This window comes from Zootermopsis nevadensis, unplaced genomic scaffold (genome assembly GCF_977971745.1).
Source record: "Zootermopsis nevadensis isolate Lab colony 2312 unplaced genomic scaffold, Znev_1.0 Znev_ptg000003l, whole genome shotgun sequence".
NCBI classification, from domain to species: domain Eukaryota; kingdom Metazoa; phylum Arthropoda; class Insecta; order Blattodea; family Termopsidae; genus Zootermopsis; species Zootermopsis nevadensis.
Window position 1 is genome coordinate 8,021,920 of NW_028259135.1, and position 15,767 is coordinate 8,037,686.

General features: G+C 38.3%; 1 protein-coding gene across 8 annotated transcripts in view; it reads left to right on the forward strand.

Annotated features, from left to right (window-relative positions):
- The first annotated feature begins 4,111 nt into the window (after positions 1–4,111).
- The window catches only part of LOC110838601 (tachykinin-like peptides receptor 86C), a 52,132-nt gene continuing 40,476 nt past the window's right edge, over positions 4,112–15,767 (forward strand). For 3 of the 8 annotated variants that reach the window (XR_015533422.1, XM_087342248.1, XM_087342249.1), the window contains exons 1-2: positions 5,116–5,615; positions 13,526–13,883. Coding sequence is in view for 6 of the 8 variants with exons in the window: in XM_087342248.1 (XP_087198374.1) it covers positions 13,739–13,883 (145 nt within the window). In the remaining 2 variants the exon portion in view is untranslated. Of the gene's footprint in view, positions 4,481–5,113; positions 5,616–13,525; positions 13,884–15,767 lie in introns of those variants that run through there. The other 5 variants (XM_087342251.1, XM_087342253.1, XM_087342247.1 and 2 more) reach the window with 5 other exon arrangements.

A 15,767-nucleotide genomic window follows, 5' to 3' on the forward strand; every position in this document is an offset into this window, starting at 1 on the left:
AATTTTTGACAGTTGCCCAATTAAATAAAGGGGTGGACATACTTAAACAGAGTAATTGTACTGCATTACAAGGCTGTTTTTCTTTCTTCAAAACCAGCTCACGCCCCTGTGCTGTTTAAATTCATATTCATATTCATGACTAATGCAGGACCTTTAAAGACCACTGGTATCACTGAAATCAGCAATGGATAAGTTTTGTAATGTCTATTTCATACAGAGACTTCAGCATATCAGCTTTGTCCACAAATCTCATGTTTGCATTGTATTGTTTCACAATTTAAGAAATGTCCTCAGAGGTCCCATCTTTATATTCTTCCTTGCCACAGTGCTAACGTCACGTGGATCATGAACGTTTGACAGAAACAGAATGCCTTTTGTCTTTCCACAGCGTTGCAGTAATGCCACAGCTGTTGCTCCTAACATCATATTTGCCTCTTTTCATGTGTGTCTCATTCTTGAAATCTTTTGGCATCCCTACTCTTTGTTTCTTCACTGTGCCACAGGCATAAATTCCCATGTCTTGTAGGATCTTCACGAGTGGTACAGATGTGAAATAATTGTCAAAATAAACATGATGGTTTTTTCTTTCAAGATGTTTTGTTAGATACTGAACCACTCTAGCTCCAAAATATTTTTATGTTGTCTGGCCTATTTTTCCAGTATATATCTGAAATTCAGATACATATCCACTGTCATATGCTCATACCCATACCTTGTACCCCCTCTTTATGGGTTTCTGAGGCATGTATTGGTGGAGGCCGGAGCACCCTTTGAATCGAATCATTGATTCGATTGACTGGACTTGATAACTTGTAGCAGTCCTTGAATGTCTTGGACAACATTTCTAACAAGGTACGGATCTTGTAGATTTTGTCATAATTCTGGTCATTTCGTGGTGGCTGAGCACTATTGTCATTCATGCCAAGGAACCATTCAAAACGATTTCTGTTCATTACTGAAATTATGAAAGTGTCTCTAATCATTTCGTCAGATGACCAATAGTCTTTATATCTTGGCAGTTTTTTAATTCCCATAAGGATATTGATAGAAATAATTTTTTTCATTTCTTTGTTATCTGTTGGTTGAAATTGTAGGCCACCACCTTGCTTCTGTGTAGCACACAGGTTTGTTTGAAACACTAGATGATTTATAATGTCATCTGTAAACATGCAATGAAACACATCAATAGGAGATTCACAAGTGTCTGATATATTTGCCCCAAATTCTTCTCAAAAATCCCTCACTTGCAGTGGCATAACATGCTTCTGCCAGAAAATGACATTGGTTCCAAACCTGTTCACTAGTGGCACATCATCTTCACTGTCACTGTCAGAAGTATGTTATATATTATTATGTTTTCCTTTTAATATCCCACACTTCAATTGGTATGTGTGTATTATCATGATGTCCATCAGTCTGTTTTTGGGACATAATAATTTAAATAATTATCATTTGTCTTTAATTAGATAAAAGATCACATGAAAATGGTTTGAATAAATGAAAATACAAATAATTTGACTCTGCACTGTATGAAAATTTCTGTCTTATCAGTGTTTCAGAGGTGCTTACTGTCTCCATCATCATAACCTTGATGATGGAAGCAGTAAGTGCAAATCAGATGAAATGGCGCAACATTCCAGAAGTCAGTCATCTTCAAATCTACTGCTGTGATAATCTGAAATCTCAAATGCACTTTATGACTGTTACCTGTAAAAAAGGTGCTACCAGAAATAACTACTCATATGATTTACACAAATAGTCTGAATCAAGTTTCTCAGCGCACATGTGGACCAAAGAATATTCCTCTTAAACCCTTATGATAATTATCAAGAACATTTGTGCAGACTTACTACAGCAAAACAATGTAAATACTATACGAGTATTCCTGAAACATTTTATTTACAATTCATGAAAATGCATAACAAAAATCTTGACCCTAATGGTTAGTTTAAAATATGCTGGCCAGCTGGAATGGTAAGAGAGATTCCTTATATTCAAATAAGTATTTAACCATTTAATATATTTGTAACAGATGTAAACTGAAAACACATTTACATATACAGAGTGATGAAAGACAAAGAGTAAACAATGAATGGAATGTTAAATAGAATATGAGTAATAATCCAAGCATGTCGACCATAAGTGCCACATCTGACCCACGTTAATAATGTAGCAGAAATCTGCCAACTATTTGCAGAACACTAAATATATTCAACAGAGAGTATACAAATATTTCCTCCCTTCACGTACCATACATCAAAAAACTGCACAACATACTCCATAATTCTGAATTCTTCTAAACTACATACACACTTCTTAAGCTTTGCTAATACAGTAACATCTGCAATACATATTCCACTGATGAAACTGATGACTTGTTAAAACATCAGCTTCCTTTCAAATTAAAATTCCTCCTTAAATTTGTTATGGTAATTACAGACAAGGTACAGTTCACTTATACAGACTGCCTTTACTTTAAGTATGTAGCGACAACTTATTATAATTCTAAATGAAACTGTATGTAATTAATTTTTATACAGGAAATAAAACTCTGTAATGGTGGATTCTGGATCATCCGCCAAGAACGTATATGAACAGGTCCCAGTCCGAGAAAAGGATGGAAGGATCCTGTTCATATGGACCTGTCGTCAGACAGAACACTAAATAATAATAAGATGAGGTGGTCTAGCGGTTAGAACGCTGGCCTTGTAATCCTGGGGGTCTCGGGTTCGATTCCCGGCGGTGCCCGAATTTATAACTTGTGTTGGGCAAGGCCGTGGTCTAGGCAACACGGAGTTTTCCTCCGTGGCATCCCAACAATTACTCCATTCACACACAGAAGAAGGCAATGGCAAACCACTTCTGGATCATCTGCCAAGAACGTATATGAACAGGTCCCAGTCCGAGAAAAGGATGGAAGGATCCTGTTCATATGGACCTGTCGTCAGACAGAACACTAAATAATAATAAGATGAGGTGGTCTAGCGGTTAGAACGCTGGCCTTGTAATCCTGGGGGTCTTGGGTTCGATTCCCGGCGGTGCCCGAATTTATAACTTGTGTTGGGCAAGGCCGTGGTCTAGGCAACACGGAGTTTTCCTCCGTGGCATCCCAACAATTACTCCATTCACACACAGAAGAAGGCAATGGCACACCACTTCTGGATCATCTGCCAAGAACGTATATGAACAGGTCCCAGTCCGAGAAAAGGATGGAAGGATCCCGTTCATATGGACCTGTCCTCAGACAGAACACTAAATAAGTAAATAAATAATGGTGGATTCTGGTCTGTTGATGCAAACAGTGTCACAATCCAGAAGACCACAAAACATATTTCCACATTTAAAAATTGTGTACATAATTGTTATATAACTTGTATGTAGAATGTAGGTACATATGTCCCTGCTTGTGTGTGTGTGTGTGTGTGTGTTAATTTGTACATTCGTATTAAATATGAGATTTCATCAAATGACAAACTCAGGTCAGTAACTCATTGATTATTACTCTGAACCATTCACTATTCATTAACTTTCATTCTGCTTTTCCTTCGCACCTATCCTGTTCAAACTTGTCCTGAGGGTCTGGCTGGGAATTTCAGATTTTCCTATCATCTATTATGGATACAGAAAGAACTTCTTTGAATTTGCTTACAAACGCTGCATCTGCCTTTATCTGATTTAAAGGATGTTCCTGTTCAAATGATCCCCAAGTTTCTGACCGTTCTTGAAACAACTTAATGCGGCACTGGAACAAGCTAGGAGGCCGATCGTCTCTGCAGCCCAGTCCTTCAACTCCAGATGCTAAACCATTTATGTAACTTGAAGGAACAAACTGTTGGGTCAACATAGGTAAAATGTCTCCCCGCTGAATTTCGCTCCATTCCACAACATACTGTCCTTGCGCTTGTACAGGGGAACTCATTTTCTGTGTACTAACGTTAACCCTTCGCTTTAACCTTATGAAGAAATCAAATGCTTTTGCTTGTCACTATTTGTGCAACTAAGACAATTACAAGAGTGCAATCATGATTATGAAGAAGTGAGGGTTGGAAAAGAATTGCTTAAAACTTGTATGAAGTTTGAACTCTTGGCATGCATACAGAATTGTATAGGTTTTGGAGGACAGAGGTTTAAGAGAAAGAGGAAGAATAACGCTCAAATTATTGTTGTTAACACAGTGGAGTGTCCTTTACATAGCTGCTTTTTCGTTGGTGGTGTGTATCCATTTAAGAGGAAGGGTTGAGCTGTATTACAGCACATAGGAGCACAACCTTTGGTCATAATGTAGCTCAGGTATGTCAGGATCACTGTGCAGAAAAGGCTGCTTAAAAAAAGGGTTGATGTTCCAGGGGTCACCTTTGGACACTTGGAAAGAAACATGAAAACTTCCAGTCAACTAAAGAGGTTCTCTGCGGAAACCAGAATAGTAGCGAGGTACAGTACCTCACTCCTGTCGCAGAAGCAACGTCTCCAAGTGAAACAGGTATGCATTTATACATGTATGTATATAAATTACTTTGGTAGCCGCTCTCTGGTGTTTGTCCAGTGCGTGACAGAAAATATCAAAACTGGGGCACTATAAGTTCTTTTAAATCACTTGAGATTTTAACTAAACCTTGCAATAAGACAGACCTTTTACTTTTGCAGTGCAGTGGGTTTTCACTCACTGTAATAAACCAAATGCCGATATCAGCTAAGTTTGTAAGTAGTACAGAATCACAAATGGATAAATGTGAAACGTGATTATGCACCAGTGATGGAATAAAATTAGTACGAAGTTAAATTGTGTCGAGCTGCCATCTTTGACCGGCTACAGAACTAACGACTCTCGAATGGGTATTGGGTGATCAACATCCATCAAAGTGAAGTATAAAATGAGAAGGGTTCTGAAGCAAATGTAATACTACATTATACTCCGTAATCTCTGTTTATATGGACATGCATTGTACAAATAAACTGCAAGATACGAAATTACGTTTCTTGGAAGCAATGTAGACCGTACAGTTTATTTCAAAATTGCTGGCATAGTGGTTAGTTTCTTACAATGCCCTTTCATGTCAGTGTTGGTAGGAATGTTATTCTCCGCAGTTCTACGATACTGGTTTCAGTTTTCATCTACGTCTGCGTGTTATACCTGTGTGACTACCAAAATGTTCACACTCGGCATATTTCGTCAGCTAACTCTTCCACTTCGTCCAATCGGAAGTCTAAGTTCCGGGCGCTGCGAGTAGCTAGCTATGCGGAAGTCCGCCAGTTACCTTCTGTTGACGGAAGTGAGTGGTTCAATGCACTGCGGCAGTGCATTGATTTAGTGCGTAGTGTTTGTTTCCCATCTGACAGTGAGCGTGTCCGTATTTACACGTGTGGTGTGTTTAAAGAGTGGTTTCTCTTATCTAATCATTTTATTTTTGGAAGAGTTCAGATGCTTTGTTAAACGTGCCTCAGGTGTTATTTAAGCAAGTAATTTAAAATGTTTTTCCGTGCGTGAAGTAAGTCTTGCATTGTGTGCGCTACTACGAATTTTTAACGTCTTCACATTTTATTTGTGACATGATCCTGATATTACAATTGTGTAATTTGTCGACGGATGCATTTGGAGTATCACACGAAGAAAACAGGTGAGTGACGTAAAACGTAAATTTGTTCCTGCACTATATGATCGTTAGTAGCAAGTTTCACGCTCCTTTACTCACTGCATACGAGTGTGGATGGGTCCAAGGGCTGCTCTGAACATGAAGCTGGCTGCTATCGCGATTCGTCCTAATATTTGATGCGATGTAAATTTTAAAATAAGGTTAATGTTCAGAAGTCATGAAAACTTTTAGTTTATTTTGATTTTGCAGACTAATGTAGTTTGGATAGCATAGCTTTCACTACATTCCGTTTGAAAGCGTTCCCACTCCGGACGACCTTGAGAGTACGGATTAAATTCACCTTCCATCGTGTTCAATGAACAACGGATGTGGTGTAGCAAAAGCAGAGTCTGGGGTTCGATTCACTCTACACGTTTGTAATTATTTAATGCTTTGTACTTATGGGCGCATTTTGTCTGGAACAACTCGGGTGGAGGAAATCTGAACCCCTGCTGTGAGAGTTGATTTAGGAGTTGGATTTCATGTAACCCAGTAATGCACGCAAACAAAATTCAGCATGAGAAGCAGCACTGAAATCAACACAAGACCAATGCAGACATTTACTGATGCAGACTGTGTATTGAAATGAGGTTAATTTAGGCATAACAGGAAGAGCTATGTGTACTTTTGTTTTTGTTGTGTTCTGAAGTCAGGTTGATTGCAGTGCGCAACGGAAACAGTAGTTACTAAAGTGTGGGGCACTAGTCAAATTGGGCTTAACTGGAAGACTGATTCTGCTTCATTGGCTGGCCACTTTGTGTCTCCGTTGTAGCGTTTCTCAACCAGTGTGCCGCGACGTTTTAAATTCGAATGCGTTTTTGTTCACAAGTGTGTAAAATGTTAGATATTTTTTGTCCCAGATTCGTCGTCTCATTGACCGGTGTGTATGTATTAAATTGCAACTACTTCCATATTTTTAATTGTCTGTATTTAATAAATAATTATTATTCCCAGATAAGCATTTTTGAACTAAACGTAATAATTGTTCCGCTGTTAAATCTCCATTAGTAGTAGCAATGAATGTTACAGAATTCTACAAAAATTCAAAAACTTAATGACGTATGAATGATATGGATATTGTTCTGCATATAGACAGAGACGCGCAACTTTAAAATAATATTTGATCGGAGGTATTACGAGACGTTTAACCGGGTATAAAACGGCAACAGAACTTGGGATAGTGAAATATCACTAAATTACCAGAAAATATAATAATTTAATGAAGTATCAGAGGATATGCCATTAATATTTTTTGCCTGAATTTTAATTTATCTCCATGGAGTTAAAAACTATTTCGTGTTCGGACTTAAAATGTTTGAATATTTTTCTACAGTTACTTTGACGATGTGAATGGCACACTCGTTACACGATTTTGGTATTTTCAAATTATAATTTCGCTTTGAGTTCCATGGACAGAAGTTAAGGTGTGCGTGATTTTTGTTACTTCGTGTTTGAACGTGACATTTCTTTCCGAGGTCTTCTGATAATTTCATTTGCATTAAGAAGTAATAAAATAACACAGACAGAACTTTCTCACCATATCACAAGAACAGTTGACGTCGACAGAATACAGAACAGAAAGATTTCTTGCACGTAACATATTTTAGGAGACGTAAAACCTCATTCAAAATCAATTTGTACATTGCATGTAATATGTGTCTCTTAAGCGACTGGATAGATGTGGTTCAGATTCAGAAAATGGTCTCTCGTGAACGGGGCCGTGAAACTTGGGTGTTCGCGGACGCTGGTAATTGACAATTTGAGCGTGTATTAAGGACTGTATTTCTCGGAGATGGACGTGTCTCGTCAAGTTCTGTGAATCATAGCCATCTATGTGTTACAGATGTAACGAATCTAAGGATAAATCGTATGAATATGCAGATTGAGACTGTCGGTGATCAGTTTATATAATAACGGAATTTATGATTGTAATACGTATTTTAATTTCTGTTTGATTGTTGAAAAATCGAGCGTCGGGTTTTGCACACAGTCTGGGGATGTTGAACGTCTCCAGCTGGCCTAAATAAAACACCCCTTAGCACGTAAATGTGTTCAAGCTAAAGGAATAAGGCGATAGTTTCTAGAACTCACCCACGTACCACAAAGTATCGCAAAATCGTTCATACACATGATAAAAAGCGAGTTATAAACGAAAACTGTAATGGCGTTCTATGCCCTTGATGACAAAAATATCGTGGGAAGATCTCACCGGGACAAAGGACTATCTATATCTTTTACTAGTATAGACCTGTCAGATAACCCATTACTGCTAAATAAAGACAAGTATAAGAAATTTTAGGTTGACATCGCATTACGTGGTGACGTCAGTAACAGAAAACACGTGGAGACATTTTCAGTCATATTTGTTAGTTTCGAAGATGAACAGTGTAGATCGAAACATGTAATGGATTCTTAATAAACATTGAAACTATAATAAGAATTGCTGTGCAGATGGACTGTCAACCAAACTATCAACACACGGCAGGATACATCTCTTGCAACTATAAGAAACTTCATACTCGCCGCTGTGAAAACCTCAAATCATATAAGAAATTTGCTATAAGATAGCGAATCTGTTTTACATAGAACCTGTTGCCTGTTTGGTCTCCATCAATTAGGTTTTTCGTCGTATGAGGTAGAAGGAAAACAAACAAACTAATAAATAAACACAGCAATATACCAACAAGACCCACAATTTGGTTATCATGCTCGAGGACCGAAGAAAACCACGGAAAACCTTGATCGACTTAACCAGTCGCAAGCGCGAAATGAACTCTTGTTAGCATTCCGGCATTGCTCGTCTAAATAATTGTTTAGAATTTAGTCCTTACCTCAAAGAAAACACTTCACTTTACAATTACAGATTTCAACTCGTAAAACCAGTATTAGGAGCTTTTAAGACTCCCGCATTAAAATGAAAATATTTCTGTTTCAATGAATGTGTGAATTCCTTGAGGACCCGTTTTTCATATTTAAATAACAGGTTCCGGAGTCCGCTGTGGCCGCGCGGTCTGAGGCGTGGGCCTTGTGTCGCTTGGTCGCTGGGACCGTGGGTTCGAATCCCACTCAAGCCATGGATGCTGTGCTGTGCTGTTTTGTGTACAGGTAGAGGCCTTGCGACGGGCCGATCCCTCGTCCAAGGAGTCCTACCGAATGTCTATAGATCAAGCCAACGGACTGTAAAAGGGTACCGGAAAATGTATAAACATTGTTAAACCGGAAATAGAAGAAGAAGAATAATAATAACAGGTTCCAATGCAATGCATTAAAATATTATTGATTTAATAATGAATTCTTCTTGGGTTACCAGCCGTGTCAGGTGGAGTTGCTTTCTTCATTTAAGTAACTGGCTCGTTCGCCGCGAAAGCTTCAGATCATACGTTATTGATTTTAGTTGGTCAGCCCACCTGTTGTGCCGTCCGAGTCACTGTCGGGTTGTCTATCTCTCTCCCACATCACACCCATAGCATCTACTGTCCTTCTCTAGCAAAATCACTAGTCTGCGCTGTGTGGAATAAGGAGCCAATGCGCAGAAGCGGAAGGAATCTATTATTGCGCCAACATGTAAAATGAGTTATAGGACTGACTGCAATAATTACCCAACATTCTTCTGGCCAGGTTGACTCCTTATGCCATTAAAATTATTGGGAATCATCAGTTGGGCAATTGTTCCACAAGCCGAGTATAAAACCGACTTTCTCCAATGAATATCCTGCACCACAGAGAGAGGGAGGGAGAGAGAGAAGGAAGCTGGGTCATGTTTTTCTCTTCGTTCACACGTGGTGTGAACCTGTTGCACAAGCCGAGCGCTACGACACGTGTAATTTCACCCACGCGTATACAACTGCAGAGTGGAAACAGTAGTCGGAGTTTCAGATTGAAGGGTAGTTTTAGAACTAAGTTGCATTTAAAGTTTTCACGCCAATGTTCCGGGTTCTAGCGCCGCGTAATCTGGAGAGAACTGGTACTTCTGAAAAGGTGGTAATCGTGTATCAGACTACACGGCGCTACAACAGGAATTTCAGTGTTAAAACTGGACCAACTCTCAAGTCTCTGCCTTGTAAGGACCATCTTAATATTACTACAAACATAGAAACTCCTTCGTACCTGAAATCTAATCAAGAACATAAGTTCCCAATGTTGTAATTTTTACATAGAGTTTGATGAAAATAGATCAATTGGTTCCGGAATAATAATTCGACAGGTAGACAAACGCAAAAAATTTTTGCTCGGAATTACGGAGTTAAATGCCCACAACAGCAAAATTTATAGTTTTACTTAAAATGGAGGGACCGATGGATTAATGTGGCAGTATTCTGAAACATTTATTAAACTCGGTACGTTGAAAGCCACTGTCGACAAGGTCGTCATCTGTAAACCAAGCGTCTGTCATAAAGAATCAGATGTCAGAAGCTGCAGTTGGAGAGAGAAAAGTCTCCTGCGACTTCGAATGTGGTTAGAAATCAATTCTGTGACGTTTGTTGTCATGGCAAGAAGGAACATTGTCATTAAGTGAAAACATTGAGCAGCAGCGCAATTCTATAATTATGCACTTCGTCTTAGTTTGGAGGAGAACATTTACATTAGTCACGTATTAAAAATTGGTACTTGTGACGCAGGGAAGCACGTAAAAGCTTAGCGATAGACAAGTCCGTGGGTATTGTGCCGGCTTGTTTTCCTAAGGGCGGCCGCACACAAACTGCGTCAAGACAAGCATAAAGACATGAGACAAAAGACGCATTCTTGCTTCATTCGTGATTCAGACTCGAGTCCGCACACCGAAGCAGCACGTGTCTGCGTCTTATCACATCTTCTCTAGTTGATTACATGACGTCGTCCAGTTTTATGTGTGAGTGAGAGCAGACTTGTACGAAACGAGCTTATGCTCAGTGTGTATAACAGTTAATTCAGTCATTAGCTCATTAAAATAAAATTAATCAGTGCACTTACCATCTATGTTTACTTCTTTTGAAACCGCAAGCTTTGTCAACCTCGTCCTTGTTTGAGTGGCCCGGGGTCGAATAATCGTATATTACCGGGAATTTCTCAACCGTCTGCACTATCTTAATATTTGTTTACTCTTCACTCATGTCGATAACGTACACTGGTGCTGTTACTAGAGTACTGATGTCTCAGTCTTGACGCACAGAAAAGGAACATGCCGAGTCTCGCTGCACGTGTCTGCAGCATGAAGCTTTCTGAAGATTTCTGTCTTCTGGGTTGTTGCGCCGTGTAGTCTGGTCGATGTTAACCAACGTTTCAGAGGTCATACTGCCTCCATCATCAGGGCGATGAGTATGAAGATTTCTGTCTTCTGGGTTGTTGCGCTGTGTAGTCTGGTCGATGTTAACCAACGTTTCGGAGGTCATACTGCCTCCGTCATCAGGGCGATGAGTATGAAGATTTCTATCTTCTGGGTTGTTGCGCTGTGTAGTCTGGTCGATGTTTACCAACGTTTCAGAGGTCATACTGCCTCCATCATCAGGGCGATGAGTATGAAGATTTCTGTCTTCTGGGTTGTTGCGCCGTGTAGTCTGGTAGATGTTAACCAACATTTCAGAGGTCACACTGCCTCCATCATCAGGGCGATGAGTATGAAGATTTCTGTCTTCTGGGTTGTTGCGCTGTGTAGTCTGGTCGATGTTAACCAACGTTTCAGAGGTCATACTGCCTCCATCATCAGGGCGATGAGTATGAAGATTTCTGTCTTCTGGGTTGTTGCGCTGTGTAGTCTGGTCGATGTTTACCAACGTTTCAGAGGTCATACTGCCTCCATCATCAGGGCGATGAGTATGAAGATTTCCGTCTTCTGGGTTGCTGCGCCGTGTAGTCTGGTCGATGTTTACCAGCGTTTCAGAGGTCGTACTGCCTCCATCATCAGGGCGATGAGTATGAAGATTTCTGTCTTCTGGGTTGTTGCGCTGTGTAGTCTGGTCGATGTTTACCAACGTTTCAGAGGTCATACTGCCTCCATCATCAGGGCGATGAGTATGAAGATTTCCGTCTTCTGGGTTGCTGCGACGTGTAGTCTGGTCGATGTTTACCAGCGTTTCAGAGGTCGTACTGCCTCCATCATCAGGGCGATGAGTATGAAGATTTCTGTCTTCTGGGTTGTTGCGCTGTGTAGTCTGGTCGATGTTTACCAACGTTTCAGAAGTCATACTGCGATCGCCCTGATGACGGAGGCAGTATGACCTCAGAAACGTTGGTTAACATCTACTATACTACAACAGAAGACAGAAATCTTCATACTCACCGCTATTAAAACCTCAAATCATACAAAATGTAATGTGGTATCTCAAGAACAAACTGCATTAAGAGTCTTCGGACACCGATTGAAGGGCCCAAACGTGGAAGAGAGAGTGAATTTGCGGGCCTCGGCACTATCTGAATTGGACGTGTCGAGACGCTACCCCGAAGGCTGCTTCATGACCAATCACAAGCAGCAGCGAAACCATTTTTTACAATGTTTATTCATAATTTGTTGTAACCTTTCACGACACCTAGCGCTACTCCACCAGCAGGTCAGTAAAGTGTTTATAAGAATTGCAAACAGATCAGCAAGAAACAGAAGAGTAGAATTTGGTGGCATTTCAAACGTTGAAGGCAGTGTAACCGACCTTCCCCATGACATTATTAAGGCAGTGGGGAATTTCGGGCAGAAGCTTCGAGAGGGAAGTAGCGATCAAACAAAATGTCGGTTGTATACAAATTATCGATGACAGTAATTTGCATTGACACACTGGCAGTTCGGCGAACTTAGAAACTAAAATTAGTTTCGTTACTTTCAATAAGAATATGGATTTACTGAGTCGACATTTGTTTTTTGCCTATTTTAAGATCCAAATGGAACGACAATGGATCTGCAATGCCATCTGCTGTTATTGAAGACAGCCCGACTTTACACGAAATCAGGTTTTCCCGGTCTCCCATAGTGTACAATTGTACCAAATTGTGTCTAAATTCAACCATTGGGACCCCGAGACGTTTTTCCCTTGTTTTTAGAGAGACATTCAAACGTTATGGATGCAAAAGTGCCACATCACTACAAAATCTAAATTTTCTAACGACTTTTCTTAGGACCACAGTATATTATACTTTTGATTTCTTGATTTAGTATTTGTCATGTTATAGTCCTAACACATAAATGTGTTATCCCGTGAAATGTGCAGTGTGATATCACAGATGTATAAACATTGTTGGTTACACATTTTTTGTGTATGGATAAATCTTGGGTGCTGACGGCTTTGTCCAATAGGGGCCTAATCTTGAACCAAACCCGACACTCGGTATAATACAGAATTGTTACTCCCATATTCAGAACTGTTAAATAGCCTTAATTTAGCAAAGAGGAGTGAGTTTCGCCTTCTATTTGTCATATTCAGGCTTTTGATACTTCGTACAGTTTGAAGGTGACAGACGTACGTTAAATCCAGTAATATTTGTTGAAATAATAAAACGGAAATATAATACAATCAACGACTGTGTAAATGGAAATAAGTTGAACAATATCACGTATGTGACTGTATTGATTTCATACTAAGCTGCATGTTTTTTCTCTGTTACACGAGTTTATGAAGGAGACGGGTGAATTATTCTCGTGTTATTACACAAAAACCGACGATCCTGCGGTCTCAGGGTCGTCAAAGAACTTGAGCTGTGCCGTTATTTTGCTGTTTCGAAATGTGGGCAGACTGAGATGCGGTAAAGTTTCGTATGTGAAAGTCAGAAGAAAAGATTTCAGGGCTTAGTGTGGGAATCCAGAATTCAATGCTACTGATCCGAATAAAACGAAATGTAATTAATTTATGTTGAGTCTTCTTTGTATATAATTAATCAGCTGTGTAATTCAGTACTCTGACTGTGGGCTCACGATCGGGGTTCATAATTGACAGGGACAGAACATTTTTCGTCTACTCTCTGCGCCTGCTCTGCCTTCCACTTGAGCTCGTGTCCAATGGTTACCATTGATTTTTATCCGGGGGTAGAAGCAAGGCAGAGGGGTGCTGCACCTCACTCACCACCATCTAGTGCGGTGATTAAGAACGAGAAGGAGCTATTTATTCGTCGTCAGCTCCCTGGAACGAATCTTCCGATACGCCGAAGTCATGACAGATTCTGCCAGCACAACAGTTTCGTCGTGTGAGGATTGCGAGCTTAATTGGTGGTCAGTACTGTTATGGGGTGTCTTCACTGTCATCATGCTGTTAATAATTATTGTTGGCAACACTGCAGTCACGTGGATCACTCTGAGTAAGTTGAATTTATAAATATAAATTCTAATATTTATTGATACAATAATTTATTTACCGTCTATACACAAACTTAAAAATGTTGTTTAAAATTACTTAAAATTATAACATTTTTTCATTAGATACTAGATCTTGTTACATGTTGTATTGACGACATGTTTCGATGTGTATTACATCATCATCAGGTCTATCAATTTTAAAAACTGTTTTAAAAACTGTTGCACATCTTGCTTTGCGTATATTGATTTGTTTGATTTTTAAGTCTCTTCCTTTAAATTTGAAGGTTGTGCTTGGATGTTTTATATCTGTAAAATTAATTTTCAAATCGTGATTTTGGATATTGACATAGGAAATATAATAATTTACTAATTTAAAGAGTTATTACGTAATATAACGTAATACAATGTAAAAGAATCATAATAAATAGTAGTAAAAGGTAGTAAAACATACCGGGTTGTAAGTGATGTGTTGTGTATCCGATATTAAGGGACGGTAGATTGCAACTGAGCTGTGTGTGTCGCGTGTGGCTATATATATTGAGTGAAAGTTGTTCAGGGGGTTGGGTCGATGGACTGTAGAGCATTAAATATTGGGTTGTTTGCGTAGATGTTGCTGTCGTTTAATGCAATATTTTGTTTATGTGTTCTTTGTATATGGTATTTTTCTACTGTGTCTCTGTGTCGTTTGTTTTGTACTATTTTTATAATGTCCATTGTTTGTTCTATTTTGTTGTATGCATGTCCCGTGTTTAATATATGCTTTGCGTATGCTGAATAGTCTTTATTGTGTTTAATTGCTGTTATATGTTCTTTATATCTTTGACTGAAAGTGCGTCCGGTTTGGCCTATATAGGTTAACGGGCAATCATTGCATTTTAACCTATATATGCCTAGTTGTTCATATTGATTTTTTGTGTCTATTTGTGGCTTTTGTTTCAAGATGTTTTTTATTGTGTTTTTTGTTCTAAATGCTATTTTTATGTTATTTGTTTTAAATATTTTTGTTATATATTTGGTTTCTTTACCTATATATGTGAATGTGGCCCATTTGTTTTGTATATTTTCATTTTCGTTTTCATTTATGTTGTTTACATTGTTTATTTTATTTTTGGGTTTTAATTCGTAATTATTATATCCGTTTTCTATTAGAATTTGTTTTATTATGTTACATTCAATTTGTTTGTTTATTGTGGTTATGGGATATGTATTTTTTCTGTTTATTAAGTAATTGATAGCCATTTGTTTATGTTCATTTGGATGGCATGAAGAGGCATGAATTATGGTGCTTGTATTTGTAGGTTTTCTGTATATTTTGAATTCGAAATTATTTTTGTTTCGTATTATAGTTAGATCTAAATAATTTAATTTGTTATTTTGTTCTGTTTCTAAAGTGAATTGTATATTTTGGTTTATGTTGTTAAATTCATTTAAAACATTTTTTATATTTGTATTTTTTGCATCAAAAATCATGAGTATATCATCAACATATCTACTGTAGTATTTGATTTGATATTTGTTTAATATATTTACTATACAATCATGCTCGAGATATTGCAAGAATATTTCGGATAATATGCTCGAGGTGGGAGCTCCCATGGGTAATCCTGTTTCTTGTTTCCAATATTCATTGTTGAATTGGAAATAATTTTGGTTAATGATAATATTAGTTATATTTGTAATTTCATTTATTAGATCTGTATTTATATTTTGTCTATTTAGAATATCTCTTACAATATCTCGTAGCATGACTGTTGGAATATTTGTATACATATTATTGATGTCAAAAGAACAAATTTGTATATTTTTATTATTATGAAAATTTAATTGTTGGATTTCATTTATTAATTTAATAGAATTTGTTATGTTAAACGTATTTGGTAGATTAC